This window comes from Streptopelia decaocto (genome assembly GCF_964273445.1).
Source record: "Streptopelia decaocto genome assembly, chromosome: 5".
Classification (NCBI taxonomy): domain Eukaryota; kingdom Metazoa; phylum Chordata; class Aves; order Columbiformes; family Columbidae; genus Streptopelia; species Streptopelia decaocto.
The window spans coordinates 31,223,533-31,249,829 of record NC_138659.1 but is presented as its reverse complement, the minus strand read 5'-3'; the positions used below and the strand labels follow the sequence as shown (position 1 = coordinate 31,249,829).

The 26,297-nt window shown below is 43.7% G+C and overlaps 1 protein-coding gene across 1 annotated transcript in view; it reads right to left on the bottom strand.

The window, feature by feature from the left end:
• Positions 1-6,906: 6,906 nt before the first annotated feature.
• Positions 6,907-26,297, bottom strand: part of HMCN1 (hemicentin 1) — a gene marked incomplete at its 5' end in the record, with an annotated part of 184,673 nt that continues 165,282 nt past the window's right edge. The window contains 18 exons of the mRNA XM_082054335.1: positions 6,907-8,262; positions 9,133-9,259; positions 9,724-9,843; positions 12,017-12,367; positions 15,019-15,147; positions 15,909-16,034; positions 16,343-16,456; positions 16,850-16,984; positions 17,221-17,340; positions 18,200-18,262; positions 19,303-19,540; positions 20,918-21,039; positions 21,354-21,491; positions 21,790-21,939; positions 22,299-22,469; positions 23,868-24,038; positions 24,688-24,858; positions 25,732-25,902. Coding sequence (XP_081910461.1) covers positions 7,896-8,262; positions 9,133-9,259; positions 9,724-9,843; positions 12,017-12,367; positions 15,019-15,147; positions 15,909-16,034; positions 16,343-16,456; positions 16,850-16,984; positions 17,221-17,340; positions 18,200-18,262; positions 19,303-19,540; positions 20,918-21,039; positions 21,354-21,491; positions 21,790-21,939; positions 22,299-22,469; positions 23,868-24,038; positions 24,688-24,858; positions 25,732-25,902 — 2,984 coding nt within the window. The 3' untranslated portion in view covers positions 6,907-7,895. The remainder of the gene's footprint in view (positions 8,263-9,132; positions 9,260-9,723; positions 9,844-12,016; positions 12,368-15,018; positions 15,148-15,908; positions 16,035-16,342; positions 16,457-16,849; positions 16,985-17,220; positions 17,341-18,199; positions 18,263-19,302; positions 19,541-20,917; positions 21,040-21,353; positions 21,492-21,789; positions 21,940-22,298; positions 22,470-23,867; positions 24,039-24,687; positions 24,859-25,731; positions 25,903-26,297) is intronic.

Below are 26,297 nucleotides of genomic sequence, written 5' to 3'. Positions count from 1 at the left end.
TCGGTTGTCTACAGTGAAGCTACTACACATGATAAAAATCCCACGTTATTACCTTTCTCTGCATTTCAGCTGGTGAACAAAAACCACTTCTGTGCTACAGCCTCATCTATTAAAGGACAACATCGTTTATGCGTCCAAAATCTTTTCAAAACACGAGCTGCGAAATGTTAGCGGTAATATTTTGGCAAAGGCTTTGCAGGGTTACACCCAGTTTGAGGTTCTCTATCAGTCTCCACATCACTGAGAGCATTGCAGAGGAACCAGTAAGCAAACCACAAATATTCTCTTTCAGCCGAGGCCAGGGCGCAGCGAAGGAACCTGACCTGTGCGGCTGGTAAATATGTGCAGATCTGTGAGCTAATTCTGTTAGCAGATGATGATCAGGAAGGATGAATAAACTTGATGTAATCCCAGTTATTTACAAGGCTTGTATTCAGAGCCCCGTTCCTTTAGGCAGAAGAGGAGTTGAGGAGGCGATAGTTTTGCCACAGATCTGAACACCTTTTCAGCCTGTCTGGTATTTGTAAGTGCTCTGGCATTAAAGATTTGTCCACAGGACATTTATGTGGGAACAGCACTGTTCTGGTACCCCTCCGGTTTATCACTAGGGCTCTTGTAGTCCCTTCAGCATATGTTTTTAATGTTGTTTTCTCATGGTGTTTTTGCTTCTTTTCTTCCAGTCACTCGCGTGGTTGTATTTTCCTCTTCGGGTGGGGAGAAGTCCTGTTTGTTTGCTGCTTTCAGAGAGGAGCTGGGACACTTGAGTCTGTGGCATTTAGGAATTCATTACTCTCCCAGTTTGTCCATCCTCACTGTAGATCTATAGCATCGGATGCTAGAGGCAAGCTGTCTAAATTTGTGTGATGGCTGTTGGGGGAACTGGGATGTTGTGTGGAACTCAGCTGTGTTTATGCACCGCTGCGCTCACTAGGGATGGTGGGAACTACGGACACTGGCAGGATTCTCCTCTTCAGGGATCCTGGATGGTTTTTCCCTCTGGAGCTGTTGAGCCAGGACCAGATTTTCTTTTTTTTTTAAGCTTTTACATACAAATTTATTTAAGTATTTGCCAGTGGCCACGCTACATTTTTTTGTAGCAAGAGAGTTTGGCCTTGCTTTAATTATGGGCTAGATCATATCTGTACAGTCCAGATTTTTGGATACCCCTTGGGCGTTCTCTACAAGAGGGAGTTCCTGTAGTCCAGGCAGAAGGGCTGGGCTGGGGTTCGTCCTGCTGCTTGGTGAGCTGGTTAAATAAAGGCTTGGTGGGTTGCTGGTCTCAGTGCATCGCCAGCTGAACCCCTTGGAATTCCAGATAACTGATTTACTCATTTCACAGGCAGCATACACTTTTTTTTTTTTAAATCATGCTTAAGAGAGATTCTACTTAAGATGTGTACTCTTGACCTGTATGCAAACTAGTCTATAATTTGAAATGAGATGAGAAGTTATTAGTAAGAAAGCCGCTTAAGCTATCAAGAACAAGAACTCTGCAGTCTTTACTTTTGGGTCCTAGCTTGTTACATTTTAGGAAAGATAATGTTATTTGCTGTACTTATTTTTTTGCTTCTTACACGTTTTATCCAAGAAATTATCTCACCTTGTTCTCAGTCCTAAAATGGCCTCAGTTTTATAATCCTCACATACAGAGAAAAATTAACTGAGGCTATCTTTCCATCAGGTTGTCTTCTCCTTCCCCACCAATGAAAAGATCAGCTGTGAGTGCCGACTTGAAATTCCTGGGTACCTCACAGCAATGTTTGAGGAGCCACTGTGTGCAAGAGTGGAAGGATTATTTATGTGGTTGTCTCCTGCCTCTTCTCCTGAGAGAAATGCAAGAGCAGCAGCAATGGCGGGTAAGATCGGTTATGTTCACCGTTACTGCAGATAGCCATTGTGTGTTGAAAATGTATGTATCTTTTTCACTTTAGGTCTAATTAGGTCCTGCTATCTGTGATATGTTGTCAAGGAAAGTGTATGAAAAGTTATCTTTATTATCTGGGACAAATTCAGAAGAGAGAAGAAGGTAGATTTGTGGATTGTAGATGTCATGTGCTCGCTCACTGAAGTAATACAAGTAGTGTCCTTTTGTTCTACTCATACATGTTCTTTTTTTTTGTCTTTTGGTATGTGGCTTGCTCTAGATGATGCCAATATTTTGATCAGCAGTACGAAGCTGCACTGCTGCAGCTTTTGCTGAGGTTCAGGCTCATTCCAGGCCCACGATTTCTTCTCAGCCTGCTCATGCGTGTGTGTCCTGTGTGCCAGCAGCCTCCTGCTGTCCCAGAGCCTGACCTGAGGAGGTACCTGGAGCTCAGCTCTGCAGGAAAAGCTCCTCTGGTTTTCTCCATGACGTGGAGGTGGGTCCCCCCCATCATCACAGCCTGCAGCAATCACACAGCATTCTGAACCTCCGCTCTGAGGTCTGAACTGCTGTACCGCTTGATGGTGTTTCTGATGGCCCCAGCACTTGGGTATTCATAAATAATAATTCCAACCTTTGTGTAAAAGATTTAAGAGCACTCCTTTTTATCCATGTGCCTCTATCTGTAAGCAGGTATTCTTTGTTTCCCTTTCTAATACCAAATTTATCAAACCAGAAGAATCAGCGCTGCCACCAGTTGTAGGCTGAAGACGCCAAATAGCTGAACTCAGTGATCTGAAAAGCGATTGGAGTTGTGTTAACTGTGTCCAGACGTGCAGATGTGTTTGTAAAAGTCTGCTGCCAGTGAGGAATTACTACATTGAACATTATTCCCAGGGCGTGGCAGGATACGCTGTGCAGGGATAAGTCTGTCAGTGCAATGCTGCTGGATGTGTCCCAGCCCTGGTTACCTCTGGTGTTTTCTTTGTGTTTCAGCTCACACCCAGAGCCACCCTGAGCCTCGAAGAGTTTGTCCAGGGACAGAAAGGACAAAGTCATTTGCTAAACGTGTTTTTAGGTCATGTGGAGCAGCAGCAAAGTGAGTATGTGAGGGAGTGGCCACTGTCTGTGATTTCCCAGCAATAAATACGGCTGGGCTTGAGCAAGTCACTGAGTGCAACGTGAATGAGCATTGGTGTAGAGCTGTTCTAAATTTCCAGACTTGGGTGTTTGGTTTCTCAGTGTGGGGCTGTAGTGCTGAAGGTGATACCCATTTGGTTTTGTGCCAAATCAGAAATCTCAGGCGCAGAGGTTGAAGCCCAGAAGGCTGGAGGAGCCTTCATCTGGCCCTGGTTTTCCGCAGAAACAACGCGCCAGACCTGCCCAGCAGCCCTCGCCCATCGGTGTATTTGTTGGTCGCAGCACCTCGGCAGGAACGAGGTTAAACGGCCCTGTGCCAGACATGTCTCTGTGCATAGCTGTGCTGGGGTGATTAATTGTGACTGGTTTGGTGATGGTGCCACATCCCCCCGCACCGTCCTGCGTGGCCCCTTCTCCGCCCGTGTGGGCCAGCGTGGGGTGGGTGGTTGGATTCCAGCCTCATAAGCTAATCCGTGGGTTTCAAAGGTCAAAGTTTTTATTGGCAGCAGCTTCAGATGTGAGCGGCCAGAACTAGAAACGCCTCTGAATGCAAAGGGTGCCAGGGCTCCCACTTGCACCCTGAGAGCAGCGTCCTGCCCGTAATTGCCGTGACGGACGCTTTACTCATTATCCTCGGCTTGGTTTAGCACCCGCTGTCTGGATCTTACTTGGCAAGGGGATGTTGATCCATCAAGCGCTGCTACTCCTGCCTTTTCTGAGCATCGTTCTCATCTGAGAACTAACTTAACCTGCTGTGCTGTGTGCTCTGCACCGCTCCATTGCTGTACCCATTCCGTAGCTTTTAATCTCAGGCACTGTACAAACAAGAATTCAGTGGAACTTCTGTCTCAAGGGATTGGCAAACTGGATTATATGTGGAAGGAACTGTGCATTTATTTATCATTTATTTATTAATTTATTTATTTATTTTTGCGAAGTGCTGCATTTTAGCATGTAGTTTCCTTTAGGTTTTAAGAAACAAGGATTGTTTGCAGGAGGAAAAGAAGGTCTGGTTGTGCCTGGCAGAGGCTCAGCTGTAACAGGGTGTTTTCCTGGCACATGCTGTGACAACCGTGAAGCGCACCCCCCACCCTTAGCAGAACAAAGGACCTTGTTATGCCTTAAACGTCTGGTTTTTGTTACTTTGGGAGGAAAAGATAGATGACACCTGTCTTTCCCAAAGTTTTATGGCCATGGAGATAGACACCTTGTAACATAAGGGCAATTACCACTGTTGCTGTAAAAGGTCTTATGGCCTAACTGGGATGATAGACATGAACCATCTGTCGGACAACCAACTACCAGAAGAAACCACGAACCAACAGCTACCCCTGACAGGTAAGACAACTCACTTCTGGTCAGTACTGTGAACTTTCCCTTAGTTTGAAGACCCCAGACCCATTTCCAGAAGAGTCTTCCTAATTAGCATGAAGAGTGAGCAGAGGGAGGAGATGAACCGCCCTCTCCTATCTTGCATGTAAATGAACTGGGTTATAAAACAACCTTGCGTATGATATGGGTTGGCGGCGTGCAGATCTTCAACGTGTCCCCCCCTCCAGAGGTTGTTGCGGCACTGATGTACCTGTGGAGTGGTGAGATCTTACTCTCTCTCCCTCCCTTTCTCTTTCTGATATCTTAGTTTTCCTTCTCCCTCTTTCTTTTTCTTGAACCTACAAAAGTAATACCATTGTAAGTTCTGCTGCTGAAGTCTTGTTAAGTTTTGCATTACAGTTACTAATTGTTGCCAATCCACTGTTTTTAGAAGGGCTTTTGCCATCAATGTATTGGTAAGTTTTGTGTTACTGTGACATACTTTTGCCAAGTCACTGATTGCTGTAATTTGTATACCACCATGTGCTTTTAGTAAATTCATAACTGGACCCCCGGAGTGATTATCTGTCATTCACTTCGCATCACTGCGCAGATTTATCCGGAGTTAAAACTCACACCTGGTCTCATCTGTTGAGTCAGGGTGCGTGTCACGTTCAGAGTTAACTCCTCCCTCATCCATCTGTTGGGACGGGACACACGCGAACGTGTAGTCGGTACCTAACATGTTCACCTGGAGCCCCGCGGTGTGCTACTGGAATGTCACACACTGTCACACTTCAACTGCCAGTATGTATAAATTAATCTCTGTAACGTATAAAACACATTTGCCATCTTTCACAGGGTATGCTTAACCTCGGTACTTAATTAAATGCTGTGATGTTTGTACCGAGGTACAGCCCAGGAGCAAAGGAGGCAGCCAGTGCCACAGGAGCTGTTTCAGGAGCGGAGTCGGGAAGAAATTCCGCGTTACATGCACGGGAATCAAACAAGGCTTGTGCAACACGGCAGCAGCGCATGCACCAGGTAGGACTGACACATGAACTGTGTGTTCAGCACGTCTGTGAGCTGTCCCCAAACAATTGCTCTCGCTGGGACCTCTTTTTTATTTGTTGGGGTGGTGGTGTTTGGGTGGGGTTTTCTTCAGTAAGAACTTAAGAGTCTCATATACAGCTCTTAGCCTGCAATTAAGTAGATGGGTATTTACAGAGGGACTTTCACTCTTCCTGGGAAAGAGATCATGGCTGTCATTGAACTGTTTAACAAGGAGCCCGACTCTTTTCAAGTATTGTTGCATTGCAAGTATATGTTGCAAGTATTTCTGCGGACTAATGGAGGGGGTTGGACAAAGCGGCTGCAGGCTCAGCCATACAACCCTTAGGCACTGAAACCCTGTGTGGTATTTATTTTCTTTATGGAAAAAAAATTGCATCTAGGCTTTTGCTAACCTAAGTAGTAAATACAGTAGAATATTTCTTGTATTTACAAACATTAAAATTAACAGTTAAAAAAAAAAAAAATACACAATTTTATGTTGGCATGTACACACACACACTAACCTCCCTCTTACCTCTCAAGTTAGAATAGGGAATTATTTAATCATAAACAGACTTTTCAGCCTGTTAGGATTAAGGTCATAGAGCCTGCAGAGCTGCAGCAGATCTGTTTGCTCGGAGATTTTTGAACACCTGTCTGGAAGTGGTTCTGTGACTTCTGCCTGCTAAGCTCCTAACCCTAAAAGTAACAGATTTGCATTAAAGCTGTTATTTTTTTTTTCTCTCATGAAATATATAATAATTATTACTTTTTTCTTCCTGTCTCACAGTGGAGTTATATTCTCTCAAGGACATCATTTTGTGTGACTCTCATCCTTAAATGAAATGGAGGTTAGTACCTGTACTGATTATAACTCATGTCTTCTTTGTGAGGAAAGTTGCCCTCTTTTTCTTCCTAAACTGCTTTTAGTTTTCAAGTCAGGCTTCCAAGAAACAAACCTGTTTCAGTTGCAGTCTGTCACTTTATGTATTTGTAGAAAGAGCAAAATGATTTTTAAGTCGTCCTTGTTTTGCAGGACTCACTTATTGCAATGTAAATTGAACAAAAAGCAATGTTGGGGTGGAAAGATTGATTAATAATATTGAAGGAGAGAGTAATAATAATATTGAATAGTACAATAATAATTTATAATATTATATTACATATATATTTTATATTGTATTATATAATTAATTATATTAATAATATTGAAGACGACAGTCAAAATTCCATTGTGGAGCAATTGGACCGCATCACTAAAAATGTACTTTAACTGAAATAAGTGCATTAGTTTTGGTCCATTCCTTGCAACCCAATCATGCAACGTGACACCTGCAAGTCCCCAGTTCGGCCCCGTGCGGTTCCCTCTTCCTCTCTCTGACTGAAAACAGCAGAACTCGCACAGCGACCACTGGTAATTTCTAGCGGGCTCCAATCTTAATGCCCTTCCATGATTTTTCTTTCTTTTTTAATATGTATTGAAATGATAGTGACTTATTTAATGTCTGGCAATGACTGATAAAACAGCAACCTCAAAGGCAATGGGAACCTTTATTTTGATTATTTTCACTGTACTGACATTGTTCTTTTATGCAAACTTAACTGTAAAACACTCTTGAGATACTGCATGGAAAATACACATTGGAAAAATCATATATACACTTTCATAAAAATAGAATACATCTTGGCAAAATTACTTGTGTACAGTGTATTGACATTATTGAACCAAACTTACATCATCTTTGGAGGAAAATGTTCCGTTTGCATAAAAACCCACAACATTTTAACTGTCTGAGCTGGGACTACTGAAGTGGATACGGTTTTGAGCTAAATAAATGGCTATAACAGAATGTCAGAGTAAAAAAAAAAAAACAGTTATAAAATGCCTGCTGTATAAAGTAGAAGTAGCCATGTTGTTTGTTTGTTCTTCCAAAAAAAACAGTGACATCTCTAAACTTGCATTGAAATCAAACGTACCAGTTCCAAATTGTACTGTAGATTCTGTAGCTGAAAACAACCTTTAGTATCATTTATTTCAGCACACAACATCATAGTATATTACAGCCCTAATTCTATCAGGTATTTGATAAGTAAAAAACAAAACTCTAATAGATATAAAACTGTTAAACACTTAGCAACCTTTAAAATATGAAGACCACTTGACATTATGTCTTTTCTTTCTTCTGGTTAGGCTTTTGTTTCGTTGCTTTCAGCAGAAGCTGCTCCTTGCTTACTGCTTTGCCCACAAACTTCCGCTCGTACTTTGATTTGTTTTTTCCTTGCTGGTTTTCAGCACAAACTGTGGCAAATGACTACTCCAGTGTAATAAATAAAGCAAGTGGTAACAGGTTCCTCAAAGGCACAGGGCTAATGGAAGCGGACAGGCAGGCTCGGGGAAGGAGGGACGACGAACGGAGCGTAGCACCATTTTCAAGTGTCGTGGTTCACAACTGTGCCGCAGGCAGGAGCGGCAGGTCCCACCGGCACGTACAGATGTGGTTAAAACACGTGTCCGGTAGCGTGGTGTTCAATAGGGATAGGCCGACACGGCGATATAGACAATGAAGGTTGTCCGATACTCGATATTTCCCTCGGCGCTGTAGGACAGGGCTCTGACGGCCATGCGGTACGTGCGCGGCTCTCGCAGCGCGCGCGTGGTGAACACGACGCCTTTCAGGTTCTCGTCTCTCAGGGCAAACGGCAGCGCCGGGTCCTCGTCTGCCATGGAGAACGTTGTCCTGGGGTGCATGACTTGGTCGTGCGTGTAGGCAACCAGCCGGATTAAATCCTGCCCGGCGGCGATGCCGAAGGGGAGGGAGAGGAGTTTGTATTCCAAGGCGTAGGTGCTCAGGTCACATTCCAGGTCATTGGCCGGGCAGTTTTTCAGGCAGAACCTGGGAACAAGCGGAGCACGTTAGCCCAGTCGCAAGGCATGATGGCCTAAGTACTGCCATCGGTCTCAGAGGATAAATTCTTCCCCTGTTGTGTAATTTAAATTTCTATTTAAAGATAATACGCTCATACACTCTTTATCCATTGTTCCTTTAAAGGTGCAGCCCGGTTTAACGTCCATTTTTCTGTCAACAGGATCATCTCAGAAAGTGCCAAGAGGTAAAGATATTGAATGCAGTATTTGTTGTCGAAGTCTGTGGTGTTTTTTAGTGACCTTGCTCTTAGTACATTTTAAACCTTTCCAACTCTAATGTTTCAGTTTTAATGTACTCCATTATGCGCCCATAATGGGCAGCTCCATGTGACGTGTCTGTGTGTTAGATCATAAAATAAAGCATTTTGATTGAATAAGGGGGAAGTAAAATTTTACTTCTATTAAAAAAAGTCAAAATAGGAGGTATGTGTGAGCTCTGCTGGTCAGTACTGACAGCGGTCAGAGAATATGATCCATTTCAACTTAAGTGTCATTCCAGTTCAGTTTGATGACAAAAGATGGTTTCTGACTCTGAAACCAGCTATTTCATTGAGTGTACTGAAAGATAAAAGTAACTTAAATGTTTTTTCCAGAACAGCAAAATAGAGTAAGTTAAAAATAACAAAACTGACATGAACTGTAGCATTATTTCCATGACTAAAAGAATATTTTAAATGCTTTGAAACTGATGGCAAGTTAGGCCTTTAGAGTCGGAAAACTCCGATCACAGGTAGCCCCGTAAGTGGCAAATGACACTGATGGGCAGAAAGAACCTGATGGATACAGGTTGAGGATCTGAGCTTGGGGTGGGTGAGAAGGGGCTGAAAATAGAACGTACCCAGAAAGCGGCTCTCGCTGGTAGTTTGGTGGACAAGGTGTGTCTATGCACTGGTAGCTTCCTCTCATGTTGAAACACATCTGGTTTGGGCCACAATTAATGTTCTGTTCCAGGCACTCATCAATATCTGAAGGTAAAAAAAGAGAAATAATCAATTGCTGGTACCGAGATGAATTTAACAGTTAAAATGTAGCTGCACAGACACCTCTGCCCTCAGTGAGCTCTTTCACAATCTGTTCTTGCTGTTTGAGATGCTGGAGCCAGGAGTTCCAATATTGCATTTGTTGGCATTTTATTGCTGTGCAAGATGGTGTATTGTGATGGAATTTCCCTACAGCCACGATCCAACATAAACCGTAGTTGTCAACAGAGCCTAATTAGTTGTTTGTTTGTTTAATCAGAAAATCTAATAGTATCTTTGACAGAAGTGGGTTAAGGATTATATTGGGTTCGATCCTAGAGCTCCTGTGTGCTTGTCTAGAGTCAAACGTGTCGTAATGTCACAGGAGGAGACTTCAGAGAATAAGCAGCTGCAATTGCCTGCAGTGAGGTGGTGTTTTCTCAAGTGTTAAATATAACATCTCTCCATACCTTGGCAGGTTTTGCCATTGGGCATAAGGCGATAACCAGCCGGACAAGCGCACTGGTACGTGCCCGGGGCGTTCCTGCACTCGTGCTGACAGGTGTCTCTGCTCTCGCATTCATCGATGTCTGCGGGAAGAAACAGGAACACGATGCGTCAGGATTATTTGAACCTGGTACTGAACAAGGTAGTTTTTGTCCTATTTACGTACAAGCACATGGCCAAAATTAGAGGATCCACACACCTTCCACCATCAATAAATACTCTTAATGTTTTTTTTAATCTCAACTACAGAGGTACCAGACCACTTTATGTATTTTTTTTCAAAGCAGACTAGTGTGATTTAGACAAAGCTCATATTTAATTATCATTTATTTTGAAATATCTGCCTAATTCAGGACAGCTATACTCAGGTTAGTCTTGTGCAAGATTTGACTCGCATGATTAAAACAGTGGAACAAAGTCTTTGCTTCCCCTCCATTTGTCTGATTTACAGGGGTTGCATTAGATAACAATGCAAACACAAAAGGGAAACAGCCATGACTGTAGAAATCACCGTAAGTTGTTATCAAATCGTGATGGTTGTCTGTTGTAAGAACTTTCTTTTAAACAAGCATCATTTGGGTGTATTTTTCATATGACACAGTCATTTTTAAAATGTAGATGTTTATTCCTGTGAAACAGCAGTACAAGAATATTAACTAATTAAAACTGGAAGGGGGAGTGAAGATCACAGATTTTAGCCTAACCCTTTCATCAGCAGTAGCCATGTTCTGCAGCCTTTTTCCATCCATTCAACTGCTATACCCATAACAAACTGCACATTTATGACTACTGACATGTCCTTATAATGCAAATACAAGGTTTGATGACTGCCTAGCTATAATTTTTATTAATAAGTAATTCATATTTTTCTATATTATATATTATACATTGCTATTTCATTCTAGAGATGATTCTGGTTGCTCTATTTATCTTGGAAGGACAAGTGCTACTGGCAGATAGACTAAGGAGAGGCACGTAGCACCACAGACTGCTCTGTTCAATGCACTGGGACAAGCTCCGCGTAGTAAAGCCCAGACTGCGGTACCCTTAGTCCTCAACTCAGCAGTATTATCACCACATAACTTCACTGATTCATTATTATTTTTTTTAAGATACTCAAAATATGGGTTAAGTTGGCAAAATCTGGTTTAAGAGAAGCATAATTCAAAAGATTAACTAATTTTTTACGTGCCTGTCTGTCTGTTGTGTTGAGCAGCCAGTCTGGTGGTCCCTCCCGAAGCCCTGACACCAACTACTGCAACAGGAGAAAAGCCTGGTATTTCTACCTTTTGAGCAATAGATTTTGGGGGTTTTGTTTGTATCTTCACCTTTAGTACAAATCACTCAATGAACAGTACAGGCTGCTGTTCCTTTTGACTTTCACATGGAGCTGAATTAAACCTTCAGTACTTGTGGCAACAGCAGCATTTCACTGGAACAGCTCAGCACAGCTCACAGAGTGAGGAGTTAGAGCTGCCAAGTACCGTTTCTTGTTGGTCTTACACTTTGCTGTGCGGCTTTGCACCTCTTTAAAAAAACAAAAACCCAGGGCAGAGCTCGCCAGTTGCTACAAATCCCTGCTCTCCTCATCAGGGAATCCAAAATGTCATTTGTTCACTTAAAATCAGTGTCTCCATGCTCAGCGAATTACATTACAACCTCCTATATATCATAACTACAGCTTATTTAAAACTTTCTACTTATACAGCCTGTATGGCAGCGACTAACCGTCCTGCAGCAGTGCTGGCATTGGCCCTGGGCTGCTCCATTCTAACATCTTTGTTCCAAACCCTTTAGAAGCAGATTATTACTGGGGGGCTGGCGTAAGCAACATCCCCAGCACTCAGCTGGCTCTGCTGGGGTTTTTTGAAGCTACCGTAATCACAAGAGAATAACAGAGGGAAATAGTTTCTAAACACACAATTAGCAGCACAATTAAAATGAGGTTACAAGGAGGTCTGAAAACATTTTTGCTACTGTGTGCTCAGGAGACAAGAACATGCAGAATTAGATCGCTAATATTATATTACTCTGATAAATACTCAGTAATAGATTACTGTATTTATCTTGGAAGGACAAGTGCCACTGGGATATAGACTAAGGAGAGGCACAGAGCTAATTTTAATTTACTATTACCAAGTATTTATCAGAGTAGTATGAAAACAAAACCCAGCACCACAAACCCTCAGCCCCTGGTATATGTGAAACAGTAACCTAAAAGTAAGGACCAGAAGAAGAGATACGACTGACATTTACCTACACATCTGTCATTTCTTGCCTCATAGCCTTCAGGACAAATTTCTCTAACGTTCCTTCTCGTCCTGGAGAAAGGAATTCTGCTGTTCCTATACTCCGAGAAGGAGCTGTAGAGATTTGAGGAGTGCCTGTAATATTGTTGAGGTTGACGGTTGTCTCTCAGAGGGGAGAACTGAGCATAGTTATAGCTATTGTAATAGGCGCCGGAATTTGGCAATCTCTCCAGTCCGGCGCAAGATTTCCCGTCACCTAATAAATGTTGTCCGGGCGGACAGACACACGCGAAGCTGCCGGGAGTGTTGGTGCATCGAAATGCACAGGGTTTAGGCACTTGGTCACATTCATTAATGTCTGCTCAGGTGCCATGGTCCAGAGCAACAAACCATGTGGAAAGGAGAAAAAACAAACAAACAACAACACGTAACTATACGTATAGATACACGGATACCACTTACCTGCATCTGTGCAACAAACTGGAGGGCTAAAAGTGAGATCTTGAAGACAGGAACATACAGAGAACACAGTGCCAAGCGGGCAGGTTATTCTATCCGTATTTTTGTTTTCCTAAGGAATGCCCCTTTTTTTAAAACTCAGTTTCTGTTGAAGTTGTAATCCATAGTAATTTGGCTCACCCTAGCAACAAATACCCATCCTTACGTCAAAACAGAGGGTAAGTATGGTAAAGGGTATAGCATGGCGAGCATCCTTCCCTCAGAGTGATTCCAATCAGCGTGCTGTTGGACAGGGCCGGAGCAGCCCTGCCCCACACGTCTCTCTGGCGCTACCACAAAGAAATTCTTTAAAATCTTCATCAAGTAAGTTACCTCCAGCCCAGCTGAAAATTGGCCATCTATGGTATTCCTTTTAAAATGTACATTCATTCTTTACTAGAAAGAGACAAAGACCTGCTAATTCCAAACAGGAGTGTGAAACTGGGCAACGACCAGACATAAAGAAGCTGATATTAAGATACATAACAATGCATTTACGATTGACATATATTGCAAACATTTTTTTTTACTAGAACTTAGAGATAACTTAATTTAAAGATGGTGACTCAATAAGGGTTTAATTGTATTAGTGGAAAGTATAGATTTTAAAATTATTTTTGTAAGAATGCCATTAAGGAGCATTATTACAGTTTCATTTTGGTCCCACTTTAACATATTATTTTTTATAGTTTGTAACCCTCCAAGACAAGCAATGTATCATAATGGTATTTTAAAAGTAATACTGGTTAGAAACATAATAGGTTGCATTTTTATTAACTATTTAATGCTTTATATATATTTTAAAGAATTTTGGGAGCTATTAATAAAATGTTTGAGAGTCAGAAATCCAGGAGTAATTATTGCAGTACTTTTCACATTATTTCACAAACATGTAACTGAAACTTTACGTATCAGTTGAACTATCATTAGTGTAATATCCTCAGGTGTTATAAACAAGACAATTCCATTTTTAATATGGCAACAACTACCATGACTTTGAAGTTTCTGTTCCTTGCATTTATACGCAGTGATTGCTGCCTGGTCAGCCTGAGTCTCCACTGGACAGCAGCTCTTTGATTACACACCATAATGTTAAATATTCATAACAGCAATGTGAAATTACTTTGAAACTGAAATAGCAAAATTTTCAGACTTTCTTTAATTTGAAGAACAATATTTTATGTTAAATTCTAGATAGCCTTGCATGTGCTATATGCTAAAATGTATTATAAAACTATTCAATAGTGCCCTTCTATGATATGGCACAGTGAGATCCAACACACTTCACAGAAATATTGTAATTCAGTTAAATGGGCATGAACTAAACTACGGCTGTTGTGATGACAAATAAGGACCTTCTCCCCATCCACCAGACAGGGAATTACGGCACAAAGGACTTTACACAGGGTAAAAGTGGCCACTTAGGACTGAAGGTTAATTCTTCTGTCCTAGTTACTTTTCAGCTCTTCCCTGTGGTCACTGGAAACTTTACCGAGAAAATCTGGATTTTATTAATACATGTGAACTAATATCTTTGATGCAGCTATATTTTAAATACACTTCTAAGCAGACAGAAATTCAAAGGTACGTAAAGGTCATACTTTAATTTCAGAGGGAGATTCCAGTGGTCCCTGGTCACAAAACAACTTTAGGGCATCTGCCAGTGGTTTGTGAAAATCTGAGTCCTAAACTTTATCAAGCTTATTACTGTCAGAAATTTAAATGGCTTTAATATATGTTAAGGAGCCTGGGATTGATTTTATTTCACTAGAGGCAGCTGGTGGAAGTCAAGTCTTGGTCTACAGCCAAACCACTTCTTCCTGCACTTTAATCTCTTTCAAAATATTTAACATTCCTGGCTTTTGAAAGGAAAAAAAAGTCCTCTTCTCCAAAGCAGCTCTTTATCACTTAGGAAAGCTGATCTTGTAGAGTCATCACTGAGGAACGCTGCTCTGATAGGATACAGGAGGGCAGCTTCCCTGAGCGGCACAGACCAACTGCCATAAATCATCATTATCAGGGTGGGTCAACTATTATATTTTAAGTAGTCCACACAAATACAGAAAGGGTGAAGCTAAATGATGCCAGTGCCATCCCAAGGTCTGTGACATGCCAGGGGGACCGTTGTACGCAATAAATTTGGCCTCCACATGAGAGCTATGAGAGCATCCTTCAAACGCTGCAGGTTTTAGTGACAACAGACAAACCTGATCTCGTTTTTATAAACTGAGCCTCTTGTGGAGTGGCAGCTTCCCACATCCACCCACCAGCGCACCAAGACCCTTGTATGCTTTGTTTCCAAAGCATGGACCTATAACAATCTCTGTTTGGAATAATTTTCTTTTGAACAGGATGCTTTGTTTCAAACGGGTGATTTTTAACTTGAGAGCAAATTTGGCTGTTTAGCATAGTCTTCACGTGGGATGGCATTGCTGGATACGTTACAGCAGAAAGCCCGGCCAAAAGCAGCAGCAGCAAACACGCAACACAGATGTGGTTTTTCCTGCTTACCCACACAAGGTCTTCCCAGTCCCTGGGAGCGGTACCCGCGCGGACACACGCAGCGGTAACTCCCTCGCGCGTTCTCGCAGATCTGGTTGTAGCGGCACTGGTGGGTCCCGGCCCGGCATTCATCAATGTCTGCGCAAACAAGGCAAGGGCAAGGTCAGGGTTTCTGAAAACCTCTTACAGCTTTAAACTTCCTAATGTAGAAAGAATGTGGTTAAACCCCGAGTGGATCTGGCCTTACCTGGTGCCATGATTAGGCATTACTCTCTAACACTTTGTGTTATAAACCACAGTCTGTGTTTCACAAGCTGAAAGCAGATTTTGAGCAGAATCACAGATACATTTTTCAACCATATTGCATTTATAGACGCTTTTTCTATTAATTTTCAAAACTTTTCATTGAGGTTTCCAATTTTATCAGCTACTCTCCAAAGAGACATAAACCACCCGCCTGCCATATCCCATGACAAAAAAAAGACTCTGGTAGTGTATGGGACACTGGTTATGATTCGAAGTAGCCATGGCAAGCGCAAGGACCCACGATCCTGATTCGGAGCTCCCGAGACAAACTCTTAAAGCTTCCACACAGGTGGCAGAACATTTCAGTGAACCATTTCTAGATTTCAAGGTGACAACACAGAAAAGATGCTGAGGAGAACATTACAGTTCTTTCTTAAAAGCAATGGGGGCAAGGGTAAATCTATTATTTTAATCTCAAAACAGTTACATACATATGTTCCCACAAGTGAAGAAAATTTGGTGCCTTAATACATGTGAATCTTAATAACTGGAGGTTGACTAACTCAAAGGTTTTTATATTGTGTTTGTTTGTTGTTTAATTCATTGTTTCTGTGCTTCCCATCACCCTACAGTACCTGACCACTTCTACTCACCAATACAAGTTCCATTTTCTGCTTTGGTCATTCCACTGGGACACAGGTCAATGCACTTATAGCCACCGCGGGTGTTCTTGCAAAGTTGATCGGGCCTGCACACGTTCTGCCTGCACTCGTTTACATCTGATTTAAAAAAAAAAAAGGCAAGAATGGAAATGAACTGACTTCCTTATGCTCAGTGTCTAAAAAGTAGAATAATCCAGCTGTAATTATGTCTACATGCATTAGAATGCATTTCATGCACGTTTATCCATCAGCCCACTTCCCACTCCCTCTGACTTGCAGTACTGCTTTACAAAGAATTTTTAAAAGATACCATCCCTAGTAGGACTTTCATTCATAAAGGATTCAGGTAACAAATATAGGAACAAATAAACATTGAACTATGTCCCTTGGAAAGAGGGGAGGAACGTTCCGAACCCCACTCGTACCCAAGCATTTTCTGCCCTTCAGCTGGTAGCCGGGATCGCAGCCGCAGTGGAAGCTCCCGATGGTGTTGAAGCAGCGCTGGTGGCAGGGGCTGGACTCCTGGCATTCGTTAACATCTGTTGAACGACACAAATCCTTGACGCCAACGCTGTGAGTCACCTCAGCGTCATTTACCTGAACAGTGTGTGGTTAAGTCAGCGTTCTGGATGCTGAGGTCTGTTCAGAAGTGTTTACTTCTCTCACTTCTTTGTAAAACAAAACACACATGGGACACAAGAATGTTAGGTGATTCCCTCAGAGGATTTTAAATTTATCATCGCTAAAGATGGAAAAAGCAAAAGGTTTAAAAAGCAAAACAAGCAAGCTCAAACGCGTCTTGCTAAGTTAAGAATGAAAATTTACAGACACTGTAGTTGGAGATGCAGCTTTTAAGAAGTTACTTTCCATCATGCGAGAGACAGCGTTTAGTTTCTGAAGGCTGACAGCAGGCCCCGGGGACGTGTCCGCACCTTGGCAGCCGAAGCCCTGAGCGGTTCTGCGGAAGCCGCTCCCGCAGCGCAGCACGCAGCGGTACGAGCCCACCACGTTCTCGCAGTCCTGGCTGGCGCGGCAGCCGTGGCCGCCTGACGTGCACTCGTCAATGTCTGCAATGGAAAACAGGCTGTGAACCTCACCGCGCAGAGAGTTAAACACAGAGCAAGCGGTGTCTTGAGCATGATCAACTACGAAATACCTGATTGCAAATAGAGTCAGGTAGGAAATAATTAGAATATCACCAACAAATTACATATCTATATATCTATATCTATAACATTTCCCTTGTGATTTAAGTGCCGTGGGGCTTTTTGCATCCAGGCTGCCCCAGCGATGCGGCTCTTACCCTGGCAGGTCCTGCCGTCAGCGGCGATGGCGAGGCCTGGCGGGCAGGAGCAGTGGTAAGAGCCCATGGCGTTGTGGCAGGTGTGGGAACAAGGGTTTGGCACAGCACATTCGTCTTCATCTGGAACAAGAAATGTTTGAAACCCCAGTGAGGCTTCATGAGGTTTTACAAGAAACAACAGCATTCTCCGCTCTGATGTTCACGGTTACCCAAGCCGCGGTACCGCGCCATGCTGGAGCCTGCATTAGCTCCGCAGGACAGGGGCGCTGCCACCGTAACCAGTGTTTGAGATGATCTGTTCCACAAAATCTCTTTATGACAGAGCAGATGGGTTTCAGGGTTAGACTTAAGACTTTCTAGAGACATATGCAAATACTACTACATGTTCCACACTAAGGTTTTTGAATTCAGATTGTTTTACAGATGATACTGCGAGTGGAAAATGGTTTTAGTTGTCTTATTTTCAGTTTTCCTGGTTTTAAACCTTTTGGTTGGTGTGGTGTTTGTTTCATGTATGATTTCCTGAATTGATAAGCTTTCAAGGGGCAATGCAGTGAGTCCACAAAAGTGTTTCAGATGATCATTCCCAGCCTGGAGAAAGGCTCTGGGGAGACCTTATTGTGGCCCTTCCATATATAAAGAGGGTTTACAACAAGATGGAGAGACTGTACCAGGTGTCTCTAGAGGCCAGGAGAAGGTGTACCAATTTAGACTAAAATAGGGGAGATTTAGATTGGAAATAAAGAATAAATGGTTTACATGGTGGGTGGTGAGGTGCTGGAACACGTCACCCAGAGAGGTGGTGGATGAACCATCCCTGGAGACATCCCAGGCCAGGCTGGACGGGGCTCTGAGCAACCTGAGCTGCTGAAGATGTCCCTGCTCATGGCAGGGGGGGCATTGGGGGAGCTTTAAGGTCCCCTCCAAGCCAACCCACTCCACAGAATATGATCACACACGACCCTTGTCACATCGTTACCTAAACAGTACGGCCCAGTTGAGTCCAGTCGAAACCCAGCAGGACACTGGTTGCTGCGATCTCCTGATGGTAAACGGGAGCACGTGTTACTTGTGAACAAAACGCGGCCAAGTTATTACTTCAAAAAACCCTTTAAGAATTGCAGCCCAGCTATGTATAAAAGATTTATTATACTTGGACACTAAAATAGAAACTTTTAAAATCCAAGCTGGAGTGGTTGTCCTGCTTGGGCACTAGAAGTCAGTAGTAAATGGGTTCTGCTGTTTTGAAAACCATTCAAGAGGTGCGGTATATTAATTGTTGGAGGAAATAAATGCAAGTTCAGTAAAGGCTTGGCCAGATGAATGCATAGGCGTAACTTGATCTGAAGACTTCTTTTATAAGACCTCTTTTTAAAAAGCAAAATAAAAATACCTTATTTGGCTTTCAGATTGCACAATGAGCTCATAGTCTGGCCAGTGGGCAAGTCATTTTACCTCATTTAGAGTGTCGTTGAAAAGAAAGACTGAGATAGGCAATCCCGCTGATTCATTTACTTTCAAACCAGAGTTATTTCATTGGAAACATGATTTTAAGCCTTACTGTGAAAAAAAAAAAAAGCCCAAACAGTAACAGAACCTGAATGGTTTTCCCCCTTACTTACATTTACATGGTTTTTGCTGTGAGAAGAAAATACACAATCCTTTCATAATAGATACGCAAAACCACACCCAAACATAAAACCCCACCAACACTTCACCCCCCCAATAGCAACAGTAGGTTCATTGTAGAGATGAAAGGTACACACAAGAAAATGGAGAAATATTTGAGGATGACCATCTGAAGCTACCGGTGACACTATTAGCAGTGTCAGCAAACACAGCCGCACATCATCTAACTACCTGCGACCAGTAAGTGCAAACTGCAACAGCTTTTACACATCAGGCCGTGGGTGTATGAACAGGACGTGTAGGCCCCAGGATCTATAATACAGTTCCCCAGGTTGCACAGCATTGCCTCTTTCAAGGCCATAACCAGCTTTTGAGAAGATAGGTAATGAATTCTAAGGGAGCCAGGATATTATTTTTCCGTTGGTTTCTTTTTGTGAAGGATTAGAACGGTACCTTTAGCGATGGAAGCATGGATCTGAAAAGCCACGCTTTCTTCCAGCGGGTCGTACTGTGTTGTGATGGAGGCGGCGTGGAGCGTTTCCACCAGGAACGGCATCTTCCCTTTGGTGGGATCGTACGTGATGCTGTGGTTCCACGTGTAGGGAACGCTGACTCCATCGACAGCGAAGAGCCGCGTGGAATGGGCGTAGAGCTGCCCCGGCCCGGTCTGAATGTAATCCTCTGTGTAATCCTGGAACGGCGAGAGGCGGCGTCAGCCACCGCGTACGGCCGACCCCGCCGCGGGCTGCCCGTTCAAACGTGTTCTGAGAAAGGGTTTTTATTTAACAGCTGAACAAATCATGTTTCACACAACACATGCCTTTTCACTTTTAGCTTCCTAATCTTAATAGCACCTGGCATGTTGCATTTCAGAAGAAACAGATACTGAGGATCCTGATGTTGGGGGCAGAGCATTTCCAAAGAAACCTGAAAATGAGCTTATTGATAAATAGCAGTCTTTTGAGGCCTACATATATTTTTTATATACTAAGTCAGATGCTGACAACACGTGCTAAATAAACAATCAATAAAGAAAAAAAAAAGGTATGAATATTGGACATGCTACATATTGCAGTGTATCAAAATACCAAGAACTTCATGTATATTTATTGTAACGTGGGATTAATATATTTACTGGTGACCTATCACTACCTAATTACCATCTTTATAAAAACAACTATAAAGATTGTCCTTCCACAGTAAAACCAAGGCTCAAACACCTTCTTTTACACCAGTATGCATTATATTAAGCAAAATGTTTTTCACGGCTTACACTAAACCAAAAAGGTAGAAAACCAGTTTGTTTGAACTGCATTTTTCTCTCAGGAGTGACAGAAGTGACAGAATCTCTCTCACTGGGACATCTAAGCAGGCACAGCCACTCAGCAGCACGACAACGAGCTTTAGCCTTTTAGTGTCACACAGGCTGTCCTCTCTAATCGTCCCTGAAAAGCTCACAGAGAAGTGTCCTCCTTTGAAAAAGCAAATTCTGTAAAATATTCCCGATGGTTTGTATCATAGGACTGTTTGTCATAATGGACACCTCCACGAGGCAAAGTTTTGATGCTGTAGCAGAGACAGGAGCATGTCACTAACGGCAGCGTGACAACAAAACGTGAAACACCCTGTGATGCGATCTGATTCGGAATCTGTTCATCCCGTCTTTGCAACTCCATCAGCCCCAGGAATGTTTCTCTGCCGGACTGTGTAGCTGCAAACAAAGCAGCAGTAATATTCAGTCTCACAGCATCAAAGAGGTGCTGTCACCTCAGGGAAGCCAGGCAGGCTAAAGATGCATTAAAAGCAGCTCCTGACCTGTGATAACCTGCCCCAAAGATGCTTTTCAATCCCACCTTCTAACAGCTTAAGCTCTGCAGTGACCAATACAACCTTCCTGATAGCAACTTTTAGTTTTCCAAGGCAACATTAGCACCTGTCAGTAAAAACAGGCATCAAATACATTCCATACGGTAAAACAGTTTTCAGGATTTAGTGTCTACTGCTTCAATACAGCTGAGAGCAGAGGTACATATGGAAGAGAAGAGGGCGGTATCTGGCGCGGCTTTACCTTCACGTTGACATCCACTGCCGACGGGAGCTGCAGCGCATGGCCGCTCACAGCAACATCCAGCAGCAACGCTCCGTCCGCGTCCAAGCCCCGCGCCACGTGAGTCACGCGCAGAATCTCACCTGCGGATTTTGAGAGCACGTTGATTTATAAAGCATCTGCAGCAGAGACTCATTTTAGCCACATGGTATCTGAATTGGATCCTGACCAGTTATTTTATAGCTACATTTTTATATGATGTACCATGCCTGTAATACAAACATTACATGTCTTGAATTACAGATCCATAAGCTGTATTTAAGCCTCAGAAAGCCACAGTCACTGAAAATACAGACAAGGCTCAACGTTCAGCAACAGCTGTGAGCTTTTTTTAAAGAAACACAGCCTATCGAGCTTATTGGAAACAGAAAGAGATGGTATGGCACAGGTGACTCACCGGTCGCAAACTCCACTTGAGTTTCTCTCTTGAACATGGCATCGGTGAGCGTGAACCCGTTCATGGCTTCTCCAATTTCCTTTGCCGTTGTCCAATAAACTGGGCTGAGGATGGAAACAAGCTTCCTCATCGCAGGACCTGAAAGAAATGCCACAGAACATTCGAGAGCTTTTTCCTAATGTCATGCAACCCACATCAGCAGGAGATGAATACAGAGGCCTAACGCTAGTGTAACCCTTGCCATTTAGAAAAAATGTGTTGGTATATTCAGAGGAACCATTTCACAAATACTAATGTACTAGGAAGGAATATACTGAAGATTCCTTTTTCTCTCTCTATGAAAAGTTTAGATCAGTTTCTTCAGTGACACTTAATGAAATGGTGAAAACTAACGTTGCTCAAGGTAAAATGTGTTCAAAAGTCCAAAAAAGCCTACCAAGGCTCCGGGGGACGTTCGTAATTTTTGCTTGTATTACTCTGGTTTGAGAGTCGGGGCTGTCTGTTACTGTGGCATTCAGGAAAACAATCCCAAATTCAACATCGTTAATGTTTCCAATGATGCTGCCTTTGGCACGGGAAGGCCCACCTGCGCAGGGGAGGGAAGGGAAAGAGGAACACCCATGTGAAAACTGCTGTCTGGGATTTTAAGAGAGAGCAAATTCAGAAATATTGTCCAGTATTTTAACAAGTAAGGAAATTTCTGCACATATTACTCCATTATTTGCAAGAGTAGAACTCACAGCTTGCAAATAACAGGACGCTGCGTATACGTGGTCTGAGATACAGGCACAAGAACATGGGAATCACCTCTGTCTGAGAAGCAATGGCTCTTTACCAGCACACTCTAGTGCGATGGAACAGCTTAACAAAAAAGTATCCAGCTGAAGTTGCCGGGGAGATTTAAGCCAAAATAAAAAGAAATTACTTGGTAGTGAGTTAACTCACCAGGACAAGCTTGGGTGTTACACCTGGATATCTGGGAGTTGTCTCCAGGACAAGGCCGGCCGCGGTTGAGCGGGGCTGGGTTGCTGCAGAGGCGCGTTCGGGTCTGCTCGCCTCCTCCGCAAGACGCTGAGCATTGGCTCCACGCTTGCCACTGCCCCCAGTTCCCATCCACTGAAGAAAGAAAGAAGGAAGAAAGAGGCTTTTCATTTCAAAATGTTTCAGGCTGCGTCAGTGGTGTTGTGGTGTCATTCCATCTTGATGGGTCCGATGTGACAGAGAAAAGAAAGAGCTGAAAGGATGACAAAAGCACCTGATGGGCAGGCGTGAACACCTCTCAGAAACACACCACCTTGAAAATGTGTTCACCTGTACTGGCAGGAAGGAGGCTCCTCCAGGGGATGTTTCTAATAAAATCATTGAGGTGGTGGATGAACCATCCCTGGAGACATCCCAGGCCAGGCTGGACGGGGCTCTGAGCAACCTGAGCTGGTGAAGATGTCCCTGCTCATGGCAGGGGGGGCACTGGGGGAGCTTTGAAGGCCCCTCCAATCCAAACCATCCTGTGATTCTGTGATTTCATAAGAACTGGGTCAAATTCTCTCCAGGGGGAACTGAAAAGCATTATCACACATGCGGATCCATCCCAAAGCAGTTTGTAAAGAACAGCTGTCAACGTTCAGAACCTCCTGTCACGGTTTTTAGTAGCCAGTCACCAGAGAGACAACCTGCCTGTCTAGAACTTTGAGTGGTTTTACTCCTGTGAAGTAAATGTTTGAGATTGCTTGGGTATAAAACTGATGGAGAGCACAAGACACCAAACAAACCATAAATCTGACGGTTCGGGGTGTAACAAGCATGTCCCCACACCTCGGGCGTATGGATGTGGCCTTCTCGGGGCCCTGTCACCCGTGTGCGGGTCAGCAGGGTGTTCAGTGGGGCACAGCTATGCGTAAAGCTGGAGGAGGAAGGTGTGTAAAGGGGTGAGCATAGAGGAGGGATTCAGTATTTTTTAATTCTTATATCAGAGCTAATAATGATTTAATGATAATCACTTTTTGGAATGGGTTCTAGAGGGTGTTTAGAAATGTGTAGGTGTTTACTAAGTCTCTAGCATTTTGGTTTTTCTGATATTGATCCTGATTGTGTAAGTTCACTCATTGCCCCTTAGTTACGTATTGTCAATAAATCAATAAACTGCTTTGACTGTCATTTCATTTAAACCATTTGGCATTAGCATTTGTTGCTGCTCCCGGAATAGATTGTGAGAGTTCACCAGGAACCTCAAAAACTCTATTTACTGTAAAAACTAAGTAGAATTATGAGGCATAGGAGAGATTTTCATATACTATTTCCTGTTTTGAATTACTCCACCTCTCACATGTGAAGGGGGAAATCACAGTGACAGTTATTTAAAGAAAACGGTGAGAGTGGATTATTAGATTGTATGGAATTGTAAGTAACTACAGGAACGTCCTCCGTTCCTTTCACAATATGAAAATCTCACATGGGTTCTGTACACCCTGAAGTCTCCCAGCCGTGTTTAATTTCCCCGCAAGGCCGAGCGCTCACCGGGGCAGAGCTCGCTGCTGCATCTCTGGATCTGCACGTCGGCCCCGGCGCAGGCCCTGCCGCCGCTGGCAGGGCCAGGGTTGTCACAGGTCCGATATCGCCTCATCTGGCCTCCGTTGCACGTTCTGCTGCAAGTTCCCCAGCTACTCCATGGACCCCAGTTGCCATGAACTGTAAAGGTGAATCAGATTTTATCTGTCTTCCTCTTAATAACAAATACTTAAAACCAGACAGTCAAGCTAGGAAAATAATCTGACTGGAGAGTAACTTTTACATTTCATTTCCTGAAAGAAAAATCAAAAAAGCCAGGCAATTAAAGATCTAACAAAGTTATCTTTGTTAGATCCAGTGTTCAGTGATTTCTTGGAGTGTATTAACCAACTCCTGAACATTGACGTTCAGAGGAAAGTATGTAGCACGTATTATTAACCAAGTGGGTCACTACACTTTCCTGTGAGATTCAGAGAGATCCACTTTGCAGTCCAGGGCGTTTCAAAAAGATGGACCCAATTTCAAAGCAGTCCATCTCTTTGAAACACCCTGGACTTTCTGACTGGACAGGTGTATCTTCAGAGAAGTGTGTGACCTCTGACAGTCCAGCAGGACCTTCCGCACCAGCTGCTCCTAATGGTTCATGTTTGAAACATCCCAGTCACACCGACTGATGAGCTTTCGCTCTTGCCAGGCAACTAAAACCACTTACCTGTTTTCCAGACCTCCTAATTTTTGTGGGAGCGTGTGATTTGTGCAGGGTTTCCTTCCTCCCACGCGTACACCCACACCCAGCCAGTGGCCAAGCAGCCTCATGCAAAGCACTTACTCGGACAAGGATCGCTGTTGCAAAAATCAATTTGTATGTCGTTTCCTTCGCATTTGTGCCCCCCGAACTGCGGGGCTGGGTCTGCGCAGCGGCGCGTTCTCTGCCGGCTGCCTCCCCCGCAGGACACGGCACAGGCGCTCCAGCTGCTCCAGGCAGCCCACTTCCCGTCCACTGGGGAGAAAGACACAACGTGGGACAGTTACAGTCTCGGACATTCAGAATAACACAGTCATTCAGCACTATATCGAGGTAAAACTGACCGTAGGATCTTACTGACTCTCACTGTAGAACATCTAAGCTACATAGACATTTCTACACAGGGATTTCCAGGAGCGAGACTGGAGAAAAGCACGACCTGTCTTTTAAGTCACCTGTAAGCCTGACCGGAATCACAGTCAGGGATCCCTCAGGCTCAGTCAAGCACATTTTTAGGTACCCATAAGCAAGTCAAACCATGTACAAAGCAGCCCCTGAAATCAGCATACTGGGCAGGTCATTTCTCTCTTCTACCAGCTGATGGTTACAGTGCAGACTCAGTTGAGGACCTGGCATGTGCAAAACGGAGTGTGAAGCCAGAAGGATCCAGACTGAGTTGCTGCACGTTCCACCTCATTACATTTCCCTTCGTTACCCCTGCACTCAGCCAAATAGAGAGGTCGTGTTTCAAAAACGTGAATTTTGCTACCCAGTCATGAAGGACTCACTGAAACGTGGAAGAAAAGGATAAATGAGGAACAGAATCTAGGAAAATTAAATAAAAAAAAGAAGTTTAGGAAACCTGTAATGTAACTGCCAAGGACGTAAAATGCTGCTTGTGCACAATGGCAGGATAAAGGAAGAAATACCCTTAAGGACAGGAGAAGAAATCTCGTATGTTGTGTCTATAGAGAGATGCTAAAGATAGGGATGGGCCAGTGAAAATAAAAGGCTTGAATGGCATTTTTTCAGGGACTACGCTTTCAGAACTGGGCGGCTTTCGCTATAAACTAAGCAGAATCTGGAAAGGAGATGCCAAGTTTGCTCTTTGTGTCCGACTCGTCTCACCTGGGCAGCGTCTCTTGTTGCAAACCTGCATCTGCGCGTCAGCCCCCGGGCAGTGGGACCCGCCGTGGGCCGGCGGGGGGTTGTTGCAGAGCCTGAGCCGCGTCTGGGTGCCCTTCCCGCACGTCTCGCTGCACGGACCCCACGCCAGCCAAGAGCTCCACTCGCCAGCAACTGCAAAGGCAGCACAGCTATTAAACTCTTTAAACCACGCAGCTGCTATAACTGGAAGTCACAGCTCCACAGCCTAAGGCGAAAAAGCAATGTGGTTTAATGTCAATAAATGAAATATCCTGAATAAGCCCTTGAAAAAACGTTCGCCTTGAGCAACAGCTGAAACAGATCACCAGTTTCCAAAAGACAGACTCATTCTTTTTCTGGTTTGTTTGGGTTTTTTTGTTTGTGAATTCATTGCTTCACCTGACTACAATCTTGGAACAACAGAACCGAACACCTGAATGTGGTGTTTTCCTGTCCCGTGCGAGGCCCAGGGTCTTGGCAGGGCAAGGGACAGGCTGGCTAAGAGCTGGCACAGTGTCGGTGGCCACCGGTGAGCAGGAGCCACAACT